This window comes from Panonychus citri, unplaced genomic scaffold (genome assembly GCF_014898815.1).
Source record: "Panonychus citri isolate SS breed McGregor unplaced genomic scaffold, ASM1489881v1 Contig00138, whole genome shotgun sequence".
Classification (NCBI taxonomy): domain Eukaryota; kingdom Metazoa; phylum Arthropoda; class Arachnida; order Trombidiformes; family Tetranychidae; genus Panonychus; species Panonychus citri.
Window position 1 is genome coordinate 4,031,596 of NW_026515543.1, and position 19,327 is coordinate 4,050,922.

The 19,327-nt window shown below is 30.7% G+C and overlaps 3 protein-coding genes and 2 long non-coding RNA genes across 6 annotated transcripts; 1 reads left to right on the forward strand and 4 right to left on the reverse strand.

Moving 5' to 3' along the window:
• Window positions 1–82: 82 nt before the first annotated feature.
• LOC128392937 (GTP-binding protein Di-Ras2-like) lies at window positions 83–7,085 on the reverse strand. Its single transcript, XM_053353030.1, has 6 exons — window positions 6,719–7,085; window positions 5,989–6,294; window positions 5,721–5,892; window positions 4,294–4,358; window positions 3,983–4,152; window positions 83–1,518 (listed from the first exon to the last, which is right to left on the reverse strand). The coding sequence occupies exons 2-6, from the start codon at window positions 6,074–6,076 to the stop codon at window positions 1,408–1,410; spliced, it is 606 nt and encodes a 201-aa protein (XP_053209005.1). The 5' UTR covers window positions 6,077–6,294; window positions 6,719–7,085; the 3' UTR covers window positions 83–1,407.
• Window positions 7,086–9,144: 2,059 nt separating this feature from the next.
• Window positions 9,145–11,867, reverse strand: LOC128393862 (vesicular inhibitory amino acid transporter-like). Its single transcript, XM_053354098.1, has 5 exons — window positions 11,654–11,867; window positions 10,759–11,181; window positions 10,209–10,697; window positions 9,965–10,129; window positions 9,145–9,907 (listed from the first exon to the last, which is right to left on the reverse strand). The coding sequence occupies exons 2-5, from the start codon at window positions 11,113–11,115 to the stop codon at window positions 9,335–9,337; spliced, it is 1,584 nt and encodes a 527-aa protein (XP_053210073.1). The 5' UTR covers window positions 11,116–11,181; window positions 11,654–11,867; the 3' UTR covers window positions 9,145–9,334.
• A 138-nt stretch (window positions 11,868–12,005) lies between these two features.
• LOC128393863 (probable ATP-dependent RNA helicase DDX5) lies at window positions 12,006–14,156 on the reverse strand. Its single transcript, XM_053354099.1, has 2 exons — window positions 14,011–14,156; window positions 12,006–13,827 (listed from the first exon to the last, which is right to left on the reverse strand). Exon 2 carries the CDS (start codon window positions 13,696–13,698, stop codon window positions 12,235–12,237), a length of 1,464 nt encoding a protein of 487 aa, XP_053210074.1. The 5' UTR covers window positions 13,699–13,827; window positions 14,011–14,156; the 3' UTR covers window positions 12,006–12,234.
• Window positions 14,157–14,240: 84 nt separating this feature from the next.
• LOC128393865 (uncharacterized) lies at window positions 14,241–14,904 on the forward strand. The gene is made up of 2 exons (XR_008326278.1): window positions 14,241–14,464; window positions 14,577–14,904. It is a non-coding gene; the product is annotated as an uncharacterized LOC128393865 (long non-coding RNA).
• Window positions 14,905–15,456: 552 nt separating this feature from the next.
• On the reverse strand, window positions 15,457–18,906 carry LOC128393866 (uncharacterized). 2 transcript variants are annotated; one of them, XR_008326280.1, is made up of 3 exons: window positions 18,459–18,906; window positions 17,137–18,358; window positions 15,457–17,015 (listed from the first exon to the last, which is right to left on the reverse strand). It is a non-coding gene; the product is annotated as an uncharacterized LOC128393866 (long non-coding RNA). The 2 variants fall into 2 exon arrangements; XR_008326279.1 differs by having other exon boundaries at window positions 15,458–17,015; window positions 17,141–18,358.
• Window positions 18,907–19,327: the final 421 nt, after the last annotated feature.

The following is a 19,327-nucleotide window of genomic DNA, read 5'->3' on the forward strand; positions in this document are numbered from 1 at the left end:
TACTTTTGGTTTGTTACTTGGATTGTGATTCTGTTGATTGATTGACTGATTTATTGATTGTATTAATTGGTTAAGGAATTGATTGAGATTATAATTGTTTATGGTTTAATCTGATTTTTTATTTACAATAAAATGATCATGATGATCATGATAAACATTTGAATTTAAATTTGAACATTTGATTTGTTGTTGTTGTCTTTTAATTAATTATATTAAATTTGAAATTGATTTTGATTCCATTGTTAATAATTGATTTAATTTTTACTCTGGTGGGTTCAGTTGATTTCAGTGGGTTGATGGGGTTAAAGGGTGAAGGTGGTGGATTGAATGAGTGGGTGGTGGTTCCACCCACACTCATAATAATATATTTTACTTGGAAATAAATTATTTATAATATAATTAATTTTTCTTTCAATTAAAAGTTACAATTTAAACTCTCACTCTCAAGATTAGTTTGATTTCTGATAAATCAACGTTAGTGTAATTTATATAATTAATTTGTGAATTGATTGAATGTGTGTTAATTGTTTTAGTTTTGGACGATGGTAAGGAATTGTTAATTGTTGAAATTAGATTGTGTTTGTGTGTGTGTGTAGTTAATTTAGTTGAGGTGTACAATTAAATTATTGTTGTTTCTCTGGATTTGGATTTTATTACAACTTTTGTGATCCACGATGAAAGTTAATTCCAATCAGTTAATCAGTTGACAATCAACAAATTGTTTCCTCCATGATCACCATAAAGATCACAATCAAATGGTAAAAAAATTTTCCATTGATCAGTTTGATTACTTTTTGATTAATAACATGGTGATTGGTGGTTAATAGTAAATCGTAATCTTGTTGATAAAATTGTTTCTCCTCTTAATTGTTACCTTAATTAAAATCTAATCTCTTTCTCAATAACAATGAAAGTAAATTGTAATAATTATATAACTGTAACTCTTGAAAGACAAGAAGAAAGAGAAAAAGAAAGAGTTGCAGGAAGATTGATGATTGAAGAAGAAGATGATGATGATGATGAGGAAGAAAAATAATATCTTAGTTTGGGAATTGCAATCGAATATTAAATCAAAAATTAAATTCTCTTGAGTTAATTGTCTCTCTTTTTCTATTACAATTTAAATTCTAATATTTATAATCAGTTAATCATCTTCATCTTCATCTTTAGATGGTTAATTTGTTTGTTCGCAGTTTAATTGTTTCGATCTCACTGAGAACAATCAAATTAAATTATCCACGTTTTCCTTTCCCTTTTTGCTGCATTGAGTTTTCGTTGACCAAATAAGATGATTAGTTGGTCAGTTGGTTGTTTTTTGATTTTCTTTTTACAATTAAGTAAATCTTTTGATCACATCAATCTTGTTACTTGGTTGCTATCCGGTTAATTGTGATGATTTAATTACTATTACATCATTAAACATTTTCCTTTCAGTTTCTCTCTCCTTAATTGTGATCTTGATTTCTTTAAATCCAAATTGAGTGACATGTTTCTGGTTTTGTCCAAAGATAGTAATTCCTATGGAGAAAAAGGTTTAATAGAAACAATTAATTGATTAGTTAACTAAATAATTTCAATTGAATCACAAAAACATTAGGATTATATAATTTTAATCAAAATCATTTCATTTTTTATGAGAGTTTATTAAACGATTGCAATTGATTGTTAACCATTGGGAAAATTTTATTGCAATACAATAAATGAAATTATGGTTACAATTGTAATCAAATGGAGTCAAATGAAATGAAGGAAAATTAACTAATCAAAATCAAATCAGTTGATTGTTTCTCTTCACAATATCATCATAATTGCAATTTAAATTCAAATCAAGCAACATTTCAATTTGCATATTAATAGTGAAAAATTTGCAGAATTCAAATCAATTATCACATTTTTCTTGATTAATGATTATTTGATTAATTGTTGTGATAATTGTTTACTTTTTTGCTGATGAAAATCATACATGAGATTCAGTAATTGACTTTGCATCAGTTATAATTGAATCTCTGATTTTTTTTCGGGTTAAAAGTTGTAATTGTTTGAAATTGTTTTCCAAGATTTAGGTCAAGATTGAATGATGACGATACTGATGCTGGGAATGATGATGAGTGGGAGGAGGGGGTGGAGGAGGAAGATATCCAGGGTAAAGATGATCAAGTAAATTCATGGTGATGTGGGTTTCAGGGGAAGATGAAAGGATGGAAATACTTATGTACTATTTGAAACAGTCAAAGAGTGAATAAAATTTTCATCCAATTTCATTGAGCAAACTCAATGTTGGTTTGTAAGTCAAGGACAAAATCGTAACCAAAGATTTACTAAGAATCTGAGAGATGAAGATGAAGATGATTTTACCTCCCACTCTTTTTCTTCCTTTACTTTGCTTATTCTTATTACATGATTACTGCATCTTCATCTTCATCTTCATCTTCCTCCCACTTACTTTTTTTCTTCTTCCTAGACAAAGAAACATCATCATCAATTTAAAGAGCAGTAGCAACAATATCGTTGCACTTGCAAGGTGAGTTATCAATTGATTACCTAAATGCACAATTAGATTAGAGGAAAAAACTAACGAAGCAATTGTAACAATTAACCAAAAGACTAATAAACGAGTGTTTTTTTCCAAGTCTCGATTTCTTCGAGCTCGTCACCATAAACATCTCTCTCTCTCTCTCTCTCTCTCTCTCTCTCTCTCTCTCTCTCTCTTCAGTCATCACTGTTATTGATATATTGATATATCAATAATAATCAAGAAAATAATTAGTGTAATAAATGATTGCTGTTTCGTCAAAATGGCTTGATTGAAATTCTAGCATTCACTTGTTGACTGAAAGTATTGAAAATAAATTAGCAAAATTGAATAGGAGAAACAATCAAGATGATGATAAAAGAAGATGAAAAAAAAATCGATTTGAAAGTAACATCATCAAAAATGATTATAATTTTGATACAGTTTTCATTGTTGAAATTATTGGTTACTAAAAGATGATGAAGATAAAAATGAAACCACTTTTAGTGTAGGAGTGAAAAAGTGATGCAACTTTAACCGTTAGTTTTTTAGCTTCCATTTTCACCTTTATCTTCATCATTTTATCATTATCATCAATACAACAGCAACATTATCATCTTCATCTTCATCTTTCTCTTCATTGTTAAAAGGTCAACATGTTTTCCATTAATCTTTCCTCCTGATACATTAAAAGTCAGTTTAGACAGGTAAATGTTTATTATATGTACACAATAACAACAACGATTCTCATCCTCATCTTCATCTTTATCTTCATCATTCTCACTCCCACCTTATCTTCCTCTTTCTCATCGTCATCTCTAATCTCTCCAGACAATTTCAAACTCAATGTCTTTTACATTATGTTTATTATTCACTGAACTTTTCTTCCCCTTCCCATGTAATAATATATATTATTTTACTCGATTAACTTTTTATTATTTGTTTTCACTTCATGCTCAGTATCCATTGTTAACATAATCATTACTCATCATCAACAAATCCAAATGTTAATCATGAAAAATTATTCAATCATGAAATAAATATCTTTCATTATCTTCATCATAATGATTGTGAAATTTCAAATCATTTCAATTCTGAACAATTATTATCACACAAAATTTAAAATCACTTTACAGTTAATAATAAATATTGCGAAAAGAAAATCAGTTAATTGAATTGAATTGACAGTTTATATCGTTTCATGTTCATTCAATATTATTGATGGATAAATTGTAAACAAGTTGATCATTGAGAGTAAATAAAATACTAATTATGATGAAATGATTAATGATTTTATGGTGAATAGGAAAGTTTGATTAAAAATCATTAAAGTATAAATGATTAAGGTGAGATGAGATTGAGAGGTTTTCTCTTGACAGAAAATGAGAATTTCTCATTTTGGAAAAGCTAATAATCCAAATGTAGTGATATTATTGAAGGGATTGAGGAATTAGCGAGTGATTAACTTACCTGAAATGCTTCCTTTACATTATGATTAGTTTTAGCTGAAGTTTCAATGAACCCACAACTTTTGAAAAAAGTTTTTATCAAACTTTGCGCTTCATCGGTTGGTATCTCTCTCAGAGACTCTTCATCACACTTATTACCTACAACGATCGTTGGGATGTTTTCATTTTCACCTGACAAGAAAAACAAGGAAACAGGTAAACAGAATAATGAAAAGATTAACAATTAATTATATCGACAAGGGAATGATAATAAGATGCGAAAGTGATTCGAGTTAAGTTGAGTGTTTACAAGAAAATAGAATCTAAATTTACCTTTGACTTCCCTAATCAATTGATAGATTGGCTTAATTTCCTCCAAACTTTGTTTTGCTGTTATACTGTTAGAGAAGAAGAAGAAGAAGAGAAAACAATTAAAACTAATTGCAATTAGTTGACAGAAAGAGATTAGAGACAAAAGATTACGAAATTTAGGAAATGAGAAAAGATTTCAATCAATTGAATATGATTATTATTTCTTGGAACATGGGAAGATAATTCTGATCACAGTTCTGAATCTGGTTGATTACTTGAAGCAGAACTTTTCTTTTCACATTTTTGCTACGATAATTTAAACATTAATGTTGTTGAGCATGATGATCATGGTGATGATGATTAAAGTGAAAACTTTGCTGGTTATTCATTTTATCCGTTTTTTTTTTCGTTGAACTTTTTGGTTTGCAAGCAAAAGCCATCATCATGTAAGTGTTCAAATTCATGATTATCACGCACATGAGACTAAGTTTTTCTTTCATAATAATAATCATGTTCAGAATTATTTTCTTTTCTTCTAAATATATATTCCAACTTTTTTTTTCTTATTTTTGACAAATATTATTCTTACATCAACACCAATACTCAGTCATTGGTTATTAACTAATGGAAACTCATAATCTAATCAATGTTATCGTTACATAAGAAAATGTTATTTTCTCCACCATGAATTCTTAGAGATTCATGAGACGATACTTTACTCCTCTCTCTCTCTCATTCTAATAGTATCAATAATTGATTAACATGATATGTAAATAAAACACGTAATCCTAATGACGTAACCGAGATTATCATTATTATTAACAATGACCCTAATTATGAAAATCATGATAGTCTGCATATTGATTACATGGTACACTAACTATTATCTATTGGCTCAATTTAATTGTTGCTAAATTGCTGGTGTAAGGTTAATGTTTCACAAATTATCCAAAAATTTGAGTGTAGTTTTTGTCTTAATATTAAATCAATTATGCCTTTGATTATCATTAGCTAATTAGTATGATCAAAGGATAACGGAATTGTTATCAAATGATGAGGAAATGAGCAACAATCAAAGGTAAAGTTTATCAATGACATTATTATATTGTAGCCAAGATTTTACCACCAACAATTAACTTAATTATCTTACAATGGGCAAAGTTATAAACAAAAGCAGCAGGGCAGAAAGTAATAGTTACAATCAGTTAAATTATTATTACCTGGAAATAAATATATAACAACAATTATCATCAATAATATTGATTAGTTAAGAGAGAGAGAGAGAGACAGTAATATATAACACCGAGAGTATATTTAGGTTGGAGAGTGAAAAAGTTACCATGATAATAACCAAAAAAAAAGACAACAACAACATAACCCAAAAGTGATTTGATATCAAATTGTAACCTTTTAAATGATTAAAGTTTAATTGTGACAATTAAACTTACCTGTAAACCAGCATGAAAGCATGTCCTTTGGATATATTAAGCCTTTGCATAGCAGGAAATTGATGAGAACCAGTTGTATCAGTTATTTGGAGAGTACATATATTTTTATTACAAGAAATTACTTGTCTGTATGTATCTTCAATGGTTGGAATATAAGATTCCCGAAAAGTACCTGAATAAAATTTTGGGTGAAAACAATCATATTATCAATGGGATGATCACTTTTCCCTCTTCTTTCGGGATCAATCAATTGATTCTGGTGATTTACCTTTAACGAATCTTAAAACTAGGCTTGATTTACCTACTCCACCAGCACCAAATACAACCACTCGGTAATCATTGCTTTGTTCAGGCATTGTTTTCACCGAGGATCCAACAACGGTCGTTGTTGAATTCGAGGTCAGGTTACCCGAAATGGGTTTACTAATGTCACCTTTTTTAGCGATTTTGGCGATCTTAATCTATCAACTAATCAACGACTAATATATTTTATTTGTTTATCAATTGGTAGTTAATTGATAACAATGAAGATGATGGTCAAGATCAATTGGAGAATAGAAAACGAAAAAATAAGCTGAAAAAGAGAAAAAGAAGAAAAAAACATTTTCATCAATATTTTGATTCTATTAAATTGTGTTGATTGACAATCGATGAAATCTCAATAGTTAATCGACAGTATTAATATTAAGTTCAAAGGTTAAGGAAAATCTCTTTGAGAATTGAACAAAAACGTTAGCATTTACATATGTTAGATTTTAAGTGGTCAAGAATAGTGACCGAGAAGGATAAGGTTAAAGGTAGAGAATTAGAGTCACAATGAATTTCGAAAGATGGACAAACGAAAATAGAATAAGTAAAATTGGAATGATCAACATAAAAATGGAAAAAAAAGAAAATGTAAACAAAGAGCAAGTGAATATGGAGAAAAAGGTTCTCTCCATCCAAGGGAATTGTTGATAATTCTGTTGATATTAGAATAGAAAATGATTTAGACTTACAACTTATCATATCTATGGGGTGTTGATTAGAACAATTCGGTTCTCATCAACCGAGAGATGAAGTATCCAAAGGTGAGTAATTAACATTGTGGAAAATTCAAACAATTAACATTTAAAAAGGAGAAACAATCAGATGAGAACCAGAAAAAAATATCGAAATTATAACATAAAAATATCTATTTTCAATTTGGAGGAAAATTTGATGATTGGGATTGTGAATCTAGAGAATTGATTGTATCCACTATTTTCGTCTTGATGGTGATTAATTGAGAGAAAATAATTTGATAATATTTAAATTAGAAATAACATTTCAATAACCAACATGAAACATTCAACTAACTGAGATAAATGTCATCAGTGAAGTGTAGTGGTTATTAGATTACATCATTGATCGAGATCGAAGGGAATCGATTTTTTTGCCAGTCGATTTTTATTAGAATAATAAACTGAGAAACGAAAGAGAAAAAGACAGAGAAACAAAAAGTTGATAGAAATAAACTTATCGATTAGTTTTCGAATCGATTTAAACTGTTACATTATCGAGTCGATTATTTTTTGCCTCGAATCATAACTAAAAATCAAATCAATTAATTTCCAATAGAAAACAAAAATATTCAGATTATTGGAAAGTATAATTTCCAATTAGATTTAAATTGTCATGTCAACTTGATTTACTCCAAGACAATTAATCTTTCGTTCTGATTAACAATCTTTTACTATTCCATCAAGTTAATCAGTAGAAACAACCAACTAATCAAACGATTGAACTTCGTCTTTAACTTTACTGAGTAGACTCAGAACTTCTAAATTTAATTGCGAATTTTTTTCATCACAATTTTCTTTCATTCCATGATTAAACTAATTGTTCCCTTTAATCCAATAGATTCAAATCTCAAATATTAATTGTTATTAATTTACTTTATTATTGTAAACTAAATTAGTAATTCCAAATACTTTTGGTTTGTTACTTGGATTGTGATTCTGTTGATTGATTGACTGACTGATTTATTGATTGTATTAATTGGTTAAGGAATTGATTGAGATTATAATTGTTTATGGTTTAATCTGATTTTTTATTTACAATAAAATGATCATGATGATCATGATAAACATTTGAATTTAAATTTGAACATTTGATTTGTTGTTGTTGTCTTTTAATTAATTATATTAAATTTGAAATTGATTTTGATTCCATTGTTAATAATTGATTTAATTTTTACTCTGGTGGGTTCAGTTGATTTCAGTGGGTTGATGGGGTTAAAGGGTGAAGGTGTTGGATTGAATGAGTGGGTGGAACCACAACCCACTCATAATAATTTATTTCCAAGTAAAATAAATTATTTACAATATAATTAATTTTCCTCGTAGTTTAATGTTACAATTCATAGATGTAGATTCGCAATCAATTTACAAATCTATTAGCTCATTCTCAGCTAATGTATCATCTCAGTAATTTGATGACATTATCCACCAACTAAATTAATAATCTTCAAATTGTCAACTTTTCCATCTTAATTATTAACAATCTTGATTAGAAAAGTTTTCCATTTGATAAGTTCCTTAATTTTTCATTCCTTTAACCCAAATTTCTTTCCACGCCACCGATAGATGTCGTTCTCAACTGGGAGTTTTTTCTAGTTTATTTTTGAGAATTTAAATTGTTAAACAATTTACTGATTTAGTTTTCATTCTATTGATTACTATTCATAATTTGAATCTAAATGATTTATATTAGAATTATTGTTATTTCTGTAATGTTTTATTTTTCGTTCATTGGTAAACGTTACATTTGATTTAAAGATGAAAGTCAAAGGGTTAATTGTTGATTTGATTAATTATATGAATTAACAATAGAATGATTTTCAAAATGACAATGATTGTTTTCTCTTGGCAATTTAGAGATATAATCTTAAGACTTGATTGGGAAGATACACTTTTAGTTATTAATTAATAACATTGGAATCGATTTGAAAGACCAGGTTTTGATCGATTGGTTCGTTGAAAGACAAGTGATAATTTCTAAGTTAATTTACTTAATTTGATTATATTGTTATATCACAATTACGGAAGACTTGTGAATGTGATTGATTAATGATTAATTGCTTTGTTTGTTCCTTAATTGTATAAAAAAAGCATAAATTGCAATCAAAAGATTAATTGATGATTTTCGGTGCAAGTTGATAACGATAATCAACAATTTCTATCAGTTGATTGTTGTCCATTAATTGGTAATTATGTTAACTCTTAATTTTTTTCATAATCGTCAGGTAATAAGATTAACACACTTACTAATAACACTCTGATGATTAACCTAAAATGTTGATCATTAATCTTAGTTGGTCAATTGTTGATTAAAATGAAGAAAGCCCAAAGTTTGTTGTAACCTAATTGTTTCTCGTTTGAATTACTTTTCTAATTATTTTCTGGTTTGATTGGTAATCAACTGATGTCCATTGGGCAAATGACCATTAAAGATGATGGACCTTGAGTGTTATAATGATAATCTGTTAAAAAACAAAATGTAAATGATTAGACCAACAACAAAGTCAAACTGATGTAATGATTTTAAATGCAAAGATTTGAACAAAAATGGCGATTCGAGATCTGTAGAGTTGTTTAGGCCATTTCAACGGGTGCATAAGGTAAAGGTAAATGATAGACATCGATAAAAGCATTGAAACTACTGATGACTCCTATGAAACCGGACACTAGACCGATACAAATGATACTAATTTCCCAAGCTCGTGTTTGAGTATCCATCTCATCCCATTTGATTTTCATGTGAAAATAACACGGCCATACAAAGGAGAGCATAGTACCCGTGATATTACCCACTAAGCCCATGAGAAGGGCAAATTGTGGTATCGAAATGGCAACGATTAAAGTGAAAAGGACCAAAAGTACTCTTAGCGATATAGCCCAGACACGATATTCACCATCACGCTCCCAACAGGTAGGAAAAGGTTGACTTCCCACACCATGGGGATTGTCTTCATTGGGCTTTCGTTTGAATAAGGCTGTCTCAATGAGACCGGCAGCCGCGTAATAAGGTAACGGGTACGAAAGTAAAGCCTTAACTACAAGGATAATGTTGATTATTGCCTTAAATCCATGGGTTGGTAAATTGTTGGTGATCTCTTTCTGAGTCGCTTCACCGAAGGTTAAAAACCCAACGTAAGCAAATAGACCCTAAAAGGGAACAAGAATCTGTATCAGTACGAGTTAGTTAATTGTCGTCGAAAATACCTTGAAAGCAGCAGCGGCAATATGACTCCAGTCCAACATTTTACCGAACTCATTTCGATCAGCCATGTTTCCCTCTAAACTGGGAAGGAAAATCTGTGAAGTGTAACTAAATACAACGATTCCTACGGTGATTGGGAAGGTTTGAAAGTCAATATGGAAAGTGACCTGCGATTGATGAATGGAAAAGAGAAAACGGAAAAATTATATGAAATGGAAAATGAAATGAAATGGCTGATTAGCTCACCGCTGACCAGTTCCAGTCGCCAATTTGAAGGAAACAATAGCCGAAAATGATGATGTTTATAACAATATGAGCAATTGTACACCAAAAACTTAGAGTTGAAACAGATTTAAGATCTTTAAGAAAGGCGCAAGGAAGTAAAAGTATCGCTGAGGTCATCATCCAACACCGTTGATCATATGTATTACTTGGGAATGAGGCGATCATCAGGTCACCACAAAGGACAACGTAAAGGATACAAGTCATGAGAAGTTCAATTATCTGGGCAATGTTGACAATTTTACCCCCATACTTTTCACCCATAACTGCCTGAGCGATGCTCACGTAAGAATCACGAACTCGAACCAACTGACCAGTTTCATCGACCTCATACAAACAGGCGATCAATATCTTACCAGTGTAACAGCAAATGTACGCAATGGCCACAAGGGCAAATATCGCCCAATATCCACCATGAAGTGTTGCGTACGGAAGGCAAACGATAAACATTCCCTGTAAGAAGAAAACACAATCAGTCCCCTTCGAACATTTCACTTTAAAAGGTCAATTTTACCTGAATAGCATTAGTCACGTTCCAACCTGCTTGCCAAGCGGAGATTTTATTCCTTGGGTCACCACCGTATTCATTGAATTCACCTTCGACCACATCAACTGATCTGTTTGCCTTAAAACCATGTTCACCAAGTTCATCGTATTCACCTTGGAGTGAAGTATTAACATCGGGCTTATCGAAACTTTTAAAAGCGGACATTTCATGTTGACCACTTCCACCAACGGCTCCGTCTCCGGTTCCACCATTGAAACGCTTATTTTCACCTTCGCTACCAAAAACACCAGGACAACATGTGATCGTTTTCTCCTTCACATTAAACCAAATATCGGTTATTTGGTCGAGTATTTTTTGATCCATCTCTTCAATTCTGATTAACAATTAATCGAGAATATAATTACCACGAAAGAAAAGAAAATATAACCTCTGTAAACAATTTAATAAGAATAAAAAAGCAATTAGATCCAAATAATAACAATACAAGACACATCATGTTGAGTCATCAAATACTCAGATTTCAATAATTTGATTCTAATTTTCAAAACAAAAACGATTCTTAAACAAATTTCAATTGTTTTGTGCAAACTGATGATTAATAATCAATAAAATTTAGTATCACGATGATGATTTTCATTGATAATTAAAAAAGTTCTGACCAATCAAATCCTAACATATTCGAGAACACACTGTATTCAAATCTTTTCCTATGAAACAGATGATCAACATTTCCAATGAAAAACATCAACAGAAAACGGAGTAAATTGTAATCAAGATGATACTTCACTAATCAATCTGATAGGAATTAAGAAAATGAACAATTTAAACCAATTAGAATGTAAATATGATCGTAATTGGGGCTTAAATTTGGACAAAAAGCTTCGATATTAGATCAATTTACCTTCACCCAAATTGAGCCACAAACACAAAATCAACAATCAGCGATTAATTTGGAATCACAATTAACGAATTTGGGAAACAATTTTAAACAAGAATAAATAATCCACATGCCACGAGGAATAAAACAATTAAACTGATTGATTAGAAAAAAAATAACATTCTCATCAGTTTTTCGCTGGAATAACAATTTGATTAGAAGAAAAGGTTTCGTCTCTTTTGCGATTCTCTCTTTTTATTCTGGTTCGAAAAGAAAATCGATAATGAAAATTTCTTCTTCAACACTAGATGACATTCTGTTCAGAAAGTTCTGCTTCTTATCGTACAATTGACCAAATAAATTATCGAAAAAAAGATTTTCGATTCTTGTGTTTAATGTAGAGTTTATTTACAATCGGTTTGAAAATATAGTCTTACAAACTGTAATTATCTCTAAAAAGAGTAACTAAATTGATTCCTTGCAATACAATTTAAAGTAAGTATGCAAAAAGTCACAAGAACAGTTGATTACTAGAATGATTGAGATGACTAATTGTTGATTCCATCTTTTTCTTTGTAGTTACAAAATGGTCGTTTTCATTGATCTCACCAACGATTTCGGGAGGGACCACGATTCCGGTTTCTGTTATCATTATAATTATCATAATCGTCTCGTCTATTTGGTGCTACTCCTCGCTTTCTAACATTTCGAATATAATTTTTAGTTGAATTGGCCAATTCTAATATTCTATCGTCAATATGAACATCGGCTTGTTTCAAGACTTTCACCATATCGCTGGCTAATAAACCATCTTCAGAGGTGAAGAAAGTGTAAGAGAAACCTTTCTTTCCTTGTCGAGCAGTTCGACCCACCCGATGGACATAATCTTCTACGACATTGGGCATGTCAACGTTAATTACATGGGTTATATCATCGACATCTAATCCTCTTGAGGCGACATCAGTGGCAACCAGAATTTGACGTTGTCCTCGTCGGAAACTTTGAAGAATACCTTCACGAGCGGCCTGTGATTTGTCACCATGAATTCCGAGAGCATAGAAACGTTTAGAGTTTAATAGATTGGCGAAAATGTCAACACGTCGTTTGGTTTGGCAAAAAATTAGAATTTTCGCTTTTTGTCCATATTCATTGATAATATTTTCAACCAGTCCAAGTAATCGATTCGATTTGTCATAATTTTCACAGAAAACAACTTCTTGTACAATATTTGGATTAGCACGTAAATCTTTTGAACCAGCGGTTATCATAACATAATCTCTAAGAAATTCTGAAGCAAGTTCTTGAATTTCTTGTGGCCAAGTTGCTGACCACATGAGAGTTTGTCTATCTTGAGGTAAACTGCTAATAATCCGTCGAACTTGTGGTTCAAAGCCAAGGTCTAACATTCGATCGGCTTCATCTAAAACAAGATATGAAACATCTGAAGGATCCAACCATTTTGATTCGATGAAATCAATTATTCGTCCAGGAGTACCAACGATAATCAAAGGATTACTGTGTGAGATGGCTTTTTGTTGTACCAGTCGAGAGGAACCGCCAAAAAGACAGACTGAATTGTAACCAATTTCAGAACAAACTGCAGCCGTTTGTTGGGCCAATTCACGAGTAGGAGCTAAAACCAATACACGAGGTCCAATATAATTTCCTCCGGAATTTGAATTTAATATATGAACAATAGCTGGTAAAAGGAAAGCTATTGTTTTACCCGATCCAGTTCTCGCAATTCCAACAAGATCTTTACCTTCTAACGCTACCGGTAAAGCTTGTCCTTGAATACCAGTTGGATGAACGAAGCCTTTCCTATCGATATAAGCCTTAATCTTACTTGGCCATTCGTAATCGTTGAATTGTAAAAACGGAGCTGGTGCATCAATCCCTTCAACAGTTATTTCCTCTTCATAATAAGCAGTTTCCTTGATCTCTTTATCTCTTTTAGCAAATTCATCATTTGATGATTCCATCAAGACTGGACTTTTCGAATCAGAAGATGCTGGTGCTGATGATAAAGAGACAATCCCATGATTAAGTCTAACTGAATTCCAAAACATGGTGAATGAGATGAAGGAACCAGTCGACTTAAAATAATTTTAGTAGCATAATGTTGATGAGATACCGATGGTGAGACAAACCTATTTAATAGGCGAAGATGAGCTAATGATCGACGCATAATATTTTACCTAAATTAGAATAAATCAAAATAAAAACAAAATGGCGATGAAATTAAATCAATAACATGTCGGGTAATTAGAAAACCAAATGATTCAATATAGGGAAAAATGTCAAAACATAAACTCAGTGAAACCCAGAGAATCAAAACCATTCAGATGGAATTAAATGAATAAATCGAATATTAAACTTACCTTTAACTGTAAATTAATAGAAAATCAATTAATAACAAGAGAAACAATTAAGAACAAGTTAATTAACAAGAGCAAATTTACCAAAACATTTATGGTCAAGTTGCAAAGAGAAGAGGAAAAGAGAGCACATGTTATGCTTTTTCTTCATTCTAAAAGCATAAAAGCATAAAAAGCATAGAATTTATTCTCATAGGTTTTCTCATTTTCTCTGGTTTGTTTACATTCATCTTGGTCGCAATTAACTAATCAAATTGAGTGAATTTACTTTAATTTCTTTTGTAATTTTAATTGTGAACAATATCTAATGGTGTAGGAACAATAATTCAAGTTCTTTCTTTTTTATTTAGACTCAAAGAGTACGAGTTTTTTTTTGTTCTACTCGAAATGTTTTGTTTATGTTTGTAATTGATTCCAAATTAAATGGATTTCCGATTTTCTAATTGATGCCTTATAAGTAAGTAATTAATTTACTGTAATTATTTGATTTCGTATTGTTAATATATTTTTTTCGCTTCTCTTTTTGTCTCTTCTTTATCTTCCGGTCCTTTTTTAATCTTTCAATTTAGTAAACCATTTTGGCTACAAGTTGAATAGTTGTTGATCCAATCTCATTTATCTTGAAAATCTTCAACCTAATTTTTTGTTAATCGCTTATAATTCATGGATGGTACATTCGTTTTGGGCTAATTGTCCGATTTTCTCTATTCAGAAAAGAAAACAATTTGTATCCATTCGTGATGACAAAATCTGATTAATGTTTTTCGAATCTCAATTGGGAGAATATGTGAGAGACAAGTGAAACTTGATCATTGAAACATTCGCTAATCTAGTCACTTAAATTTCAATTTTCATTCTTCTTCTTTCCATTAAATGTACGAAATAATCTCCTGAAAATGGCTCGACGATCATATCAAGCGGTGTTGGAAATTTTCCATAAACTAGAGGCCAATATGCCCTATTTTGTGGACGTTTTTGACGAGGAAACATTTTACATATTCGCTGCTTGTTTCGTAATTGCCACGATCATGTTGGCATTTGTACTCTCGAAATTCATAACCCTTCGAGAGGTTGATTGGTAATTTCGGTGGACAAAAGCCAAAACCAAATCAGAACCAAAAAATTGACCCAAAGAAACAAAATGGCAACTAAAGTAATCCAAAGGAGCCGAAAATTATATATACTCATGTATCTCATACATCAATTGTTGATCATTTTTCTTACACAAATTCAATCGATGTTCAATTGTTAAACTAATATGTTAAATCATCACAGTTAATCTGAAAAGTTGAGCTTTAATTAAACTCATCACTTTCAATATTAACCTGACTTTGATGTTAACAATTTGTAGCTAATCAACTTTAGCTACTCAATTAACTTTAACGAAAAAAGTGATAAATTGTTTCAAAAGTTTCTTTGTAAAAAAGCAACATTGAAATTGAAAGGTAAACAAGATTTAATCATCAACTAACAAGAATGGAAAACATGATTAAATTGAATGAGAAAAATAATCACAATACAATCCATATGAAAGAGCGAGTGGAAGCAGAAAAAAATTTATTGACCTTAATTAAATCAGACTTGAAGTTAATATCAATGAATCACAACTAAAACCTCCTTGAATCACCTTGATAACAATTCAGTAAATTAATAGTTAGTCAAGTGGGAATAATTTAATTTGTTAACCAATACACTTGATTATCATCAGTTGATGGCCAGGTAAACCCTTTAAACGTTGATTTCTCAACGAAAATTAATCATTTCCTGATTGTAAAATGGGTGATAGATGAGATTGAATCGTGAGAATTTAACAATTAATCAGTTAATCATTGGTTATTTACTCTATTACTATTTACTAGTAATTCCCTTGCCAATTGAATTAAAAGACAATTGAAATCTCAAAGTTATCTCACTATGACACTGACCATCAGCGTTAATTAACAGCAGGTAACAAGAGTTAAAAGGTAAACAATTAACTAAATCACACTAGTAATTTACAATAAGAACGAGATTTTGATTAACTGTGTGTGTGTGTGTGAACAATCAAAAGGATTTCATGATTTAAAGGGGAAAAATGGAGTAACTGTTTAGAGAGTGAAATTGGAAAAAAAGAAGAGAACAAAAAATTAATTGAGTAAAACGATGATTCCAATGAATGAATAGTATTGATAAATCAAAGGTTCGTTGAGTTACCACCCATCATTTTGGAACAATTTAAATTCTCTTTTTCTTCTTGCTCACTTTTCCCGTCGACCTATTCAACTTTATGAAGATTCAACAAACGATTTTCCCACAAAAAGGTTTCAGGCTGAAAGAGTAGAACGAAGTCTTTTTTTCTTCCATCTTTACTCTTAATCATCTCACGCTCTCGCCTGTGTTCATGATGAGACTTATTCTTGTTTATCACCATCATCAATGAGGGAGAGAGAGAGAGAGAGAGCGGGTTAGAGAGATTGGTGAGAGGGAGAGTAAGGTCAGTTAACCCTGTAAGAGGTAAACATGATGAAGAAAAAAGAAAGAGATGAAGAGCCAGGGGTAGAGTTGATAAGCCACTTGAATCGGAACATGGCTGAGGGAGATGAACAAGAGAAAGAGAGAGAGAAAAAGATTCAAAGAGAGGCTCAAGTCTCCAGGTCAGTAGGCCGGTTGTTGATGTAGGGATAAATCGGACAACAACCTTTTACTGGAAAAGGTCAAGGTGTTGGAATATTAAAAGGAAGATGGAATGATCCGTTCATCTTTTTCCTTTTTTTCTTCATCTTCTTTTTTTCTCTCCAAAATTTTGGGTTCCCTCTATTTCTCTTTCCTCTCCTTATTTAGCCCTCCGTTGCTTTTTGGTCGCTTTCTCCTCTCGAAATCAGGCCAATTTAAGATAATTTATTAACACAAATTACGAGTTTTCATTTCATTCAAGTGTGACCACAACTTGTCTTCTTCTTTTACCAAATAGTTTTCAGGGTTAACGGAAAAGAGAGAAAACTCAATTACTTTTCTCTATTTTTTGTTACCTGTAATAGAAGAAAGAGAAAATTAGAATCGATTTCAACATCAAGATAACGGAGAAAAAGTCAAGATGGAAATGCAAGTTGACCACTAAAGGGGCGAAGTTGAAGAAAATAGTAAACATACTAACAAGTTTGTGCTTTTTTCCGTTATTTCTGTTTAATATTCATTATGCTGACCTTTCTCTCTCTCTCTCTCTATTGGTGATTACTTTCATGAATTTATATCAACATGTCATCATGTTATCAACCCATCACCAGGCATCAGAATCCAATTCCAAGTAAAATATATAAACACACATATACATTACTACTTATTGGAAGCTATCGTTTGTTTCATTGAATAAACATAGCGTTTGATTACTTTACAGGGTAATTAAGTATCGTTATTGTTGATTTTTGTTCTGGTGAGTCCATTGTTTGGTCTTTTGTTGTTTTTCTGGTTAATTTGGGTTCTCCTGTTTTCTTTAGTGTCTTTTTTTGAGGTTACTCTAGTTAAGTTTGTTGTCAACAGTTACATTGTTTCTGTTATCTGTTATGTTAAGATCAAAACCAATCCAAATTAAAACTGTTACTTGATGTGTCCAAAGAGAGCATGTTGATGATTGTTGTTGTTTTTGTTTGAATAAAAAATCACTACATCAATGTCTCAATTAAAGTTGTTAATTGAATCCTTAATTTTATCCGGAAGAGAGAGAGAGAGAAAGAGAGAGATGATGTTGAAGGTTTTGGTGATAATAAAGCAAAATGAAAGGACTCATTTCTAACATTGTTGATACCAATTTCATCTTGAGCGAAATCTTTTCTCTCATTCAATCATTTGTTACCGATAGAAGATGAAGAAAAAAGTTGATTGTAGTCAAAACAATCAAAGTAATGACGGCGAATTTAAGATAACAGCGAAGTTGATATGTGTTTCTGTATTCACGATGATGGTCTCTTCTTTTTTGTTGATCTTTTTTCTTTTCTTTTATTATATTATCTCCTCGAGTGTGGGTACTTTAGTTAGTTAATTTGATTTGCCAAAAAGAGAGATAGGATAAGATAGGAAACAGCGAAATGAATGTTACTGTTGTTGTTGTCTGATTTTTATCACTGATGATCATCATGATGTAGATGATGAAGATTAAATTGAAGTAAAATTGTCCTTAATAACATAAAGATGAACATGATTAAGTGTACAGTTGAAGATATAAAGTTAACACTTTTGTGAGGCAATGATAATAAAACCCGTTAATTTAGATTGAGTTGTTCAATTTTTTTTTCTGTTCTCTCATTTTCTTTACCATCATCAATCGAAATCTTGCTTTTAATTTGGTGAATCAAACAATCTTACTGTAAAAATGTACCTGGTCAAATCAGAATAAGAAGAAGGAAGAAGAAAAAAAATAAAGAAATCACAAATTAGTTCAATTTATTGATCAATTTAAGACTAAAAAACAAACTCACCTTTTAATAAACATTAAGCTTATTAATTATCCTCGGTAACTCAGAAGCAGAAAAAAAAAAGATGAACACTTTTAAAGAGGATTAGGGAAATGAAGACAACCTAAGAATTGGGTTTACCATGAAAAATCACAATTAAACTGAGTTAAAGTTGAAGTTTCAAATATAATCACAATTAAGAATCAAATTGTAAACAATTAAATCAAAAAAAAACCTCAGGAAACAAAAGCCTCTCATTGGGTAACCTTAACTCTTGCTCTTTGAGCGGGAAAATCTAATGTCATCATTTGGTCAGAATCTTTTCCTCATTCAATCAGAATTAATTATCTTTCTTAATTGTTTTCTAATTTTCTCTTCCGATTGAATTAATTTTTTTTTCATCTACTCTAATTGCAGATAATTGTAACATCATTTCTTCATCACAAATGGATATTCAAGTGATTTGCTAACAAAAGAAAAAGTAACAACTAAAATTGTCATTAACATTTGAAAGCTTTTTTTTTCAATCCCATTGATTGACAAATTAAAACAACAGGTAAGTGATTGTTTTTAAATTGTATTAATTGTTTACCTTAAATTAAATTCAATCTAATTACTGTAACTTTTAGGACCCTGAAGATGATCATCTAAATATCTGACAATGTAACAATGACAATACTTATGTAAATACGTAACGTTATTGTTTTGTTGGCTTTTTTGTCCTTCTAGAAAAATCCTATTCCTTATATGTTATAGTCCAATTTTGTTGGTCTTTGTTTACATATTTTAATTGATTAATTATGATTGATTTTAATCATTAATCGTCTTCTCTTTGTATCTTTTATTTTATTTTTTTCTCTTCTCTATGGTGTTTGTTTCTTTTTAATTTAATT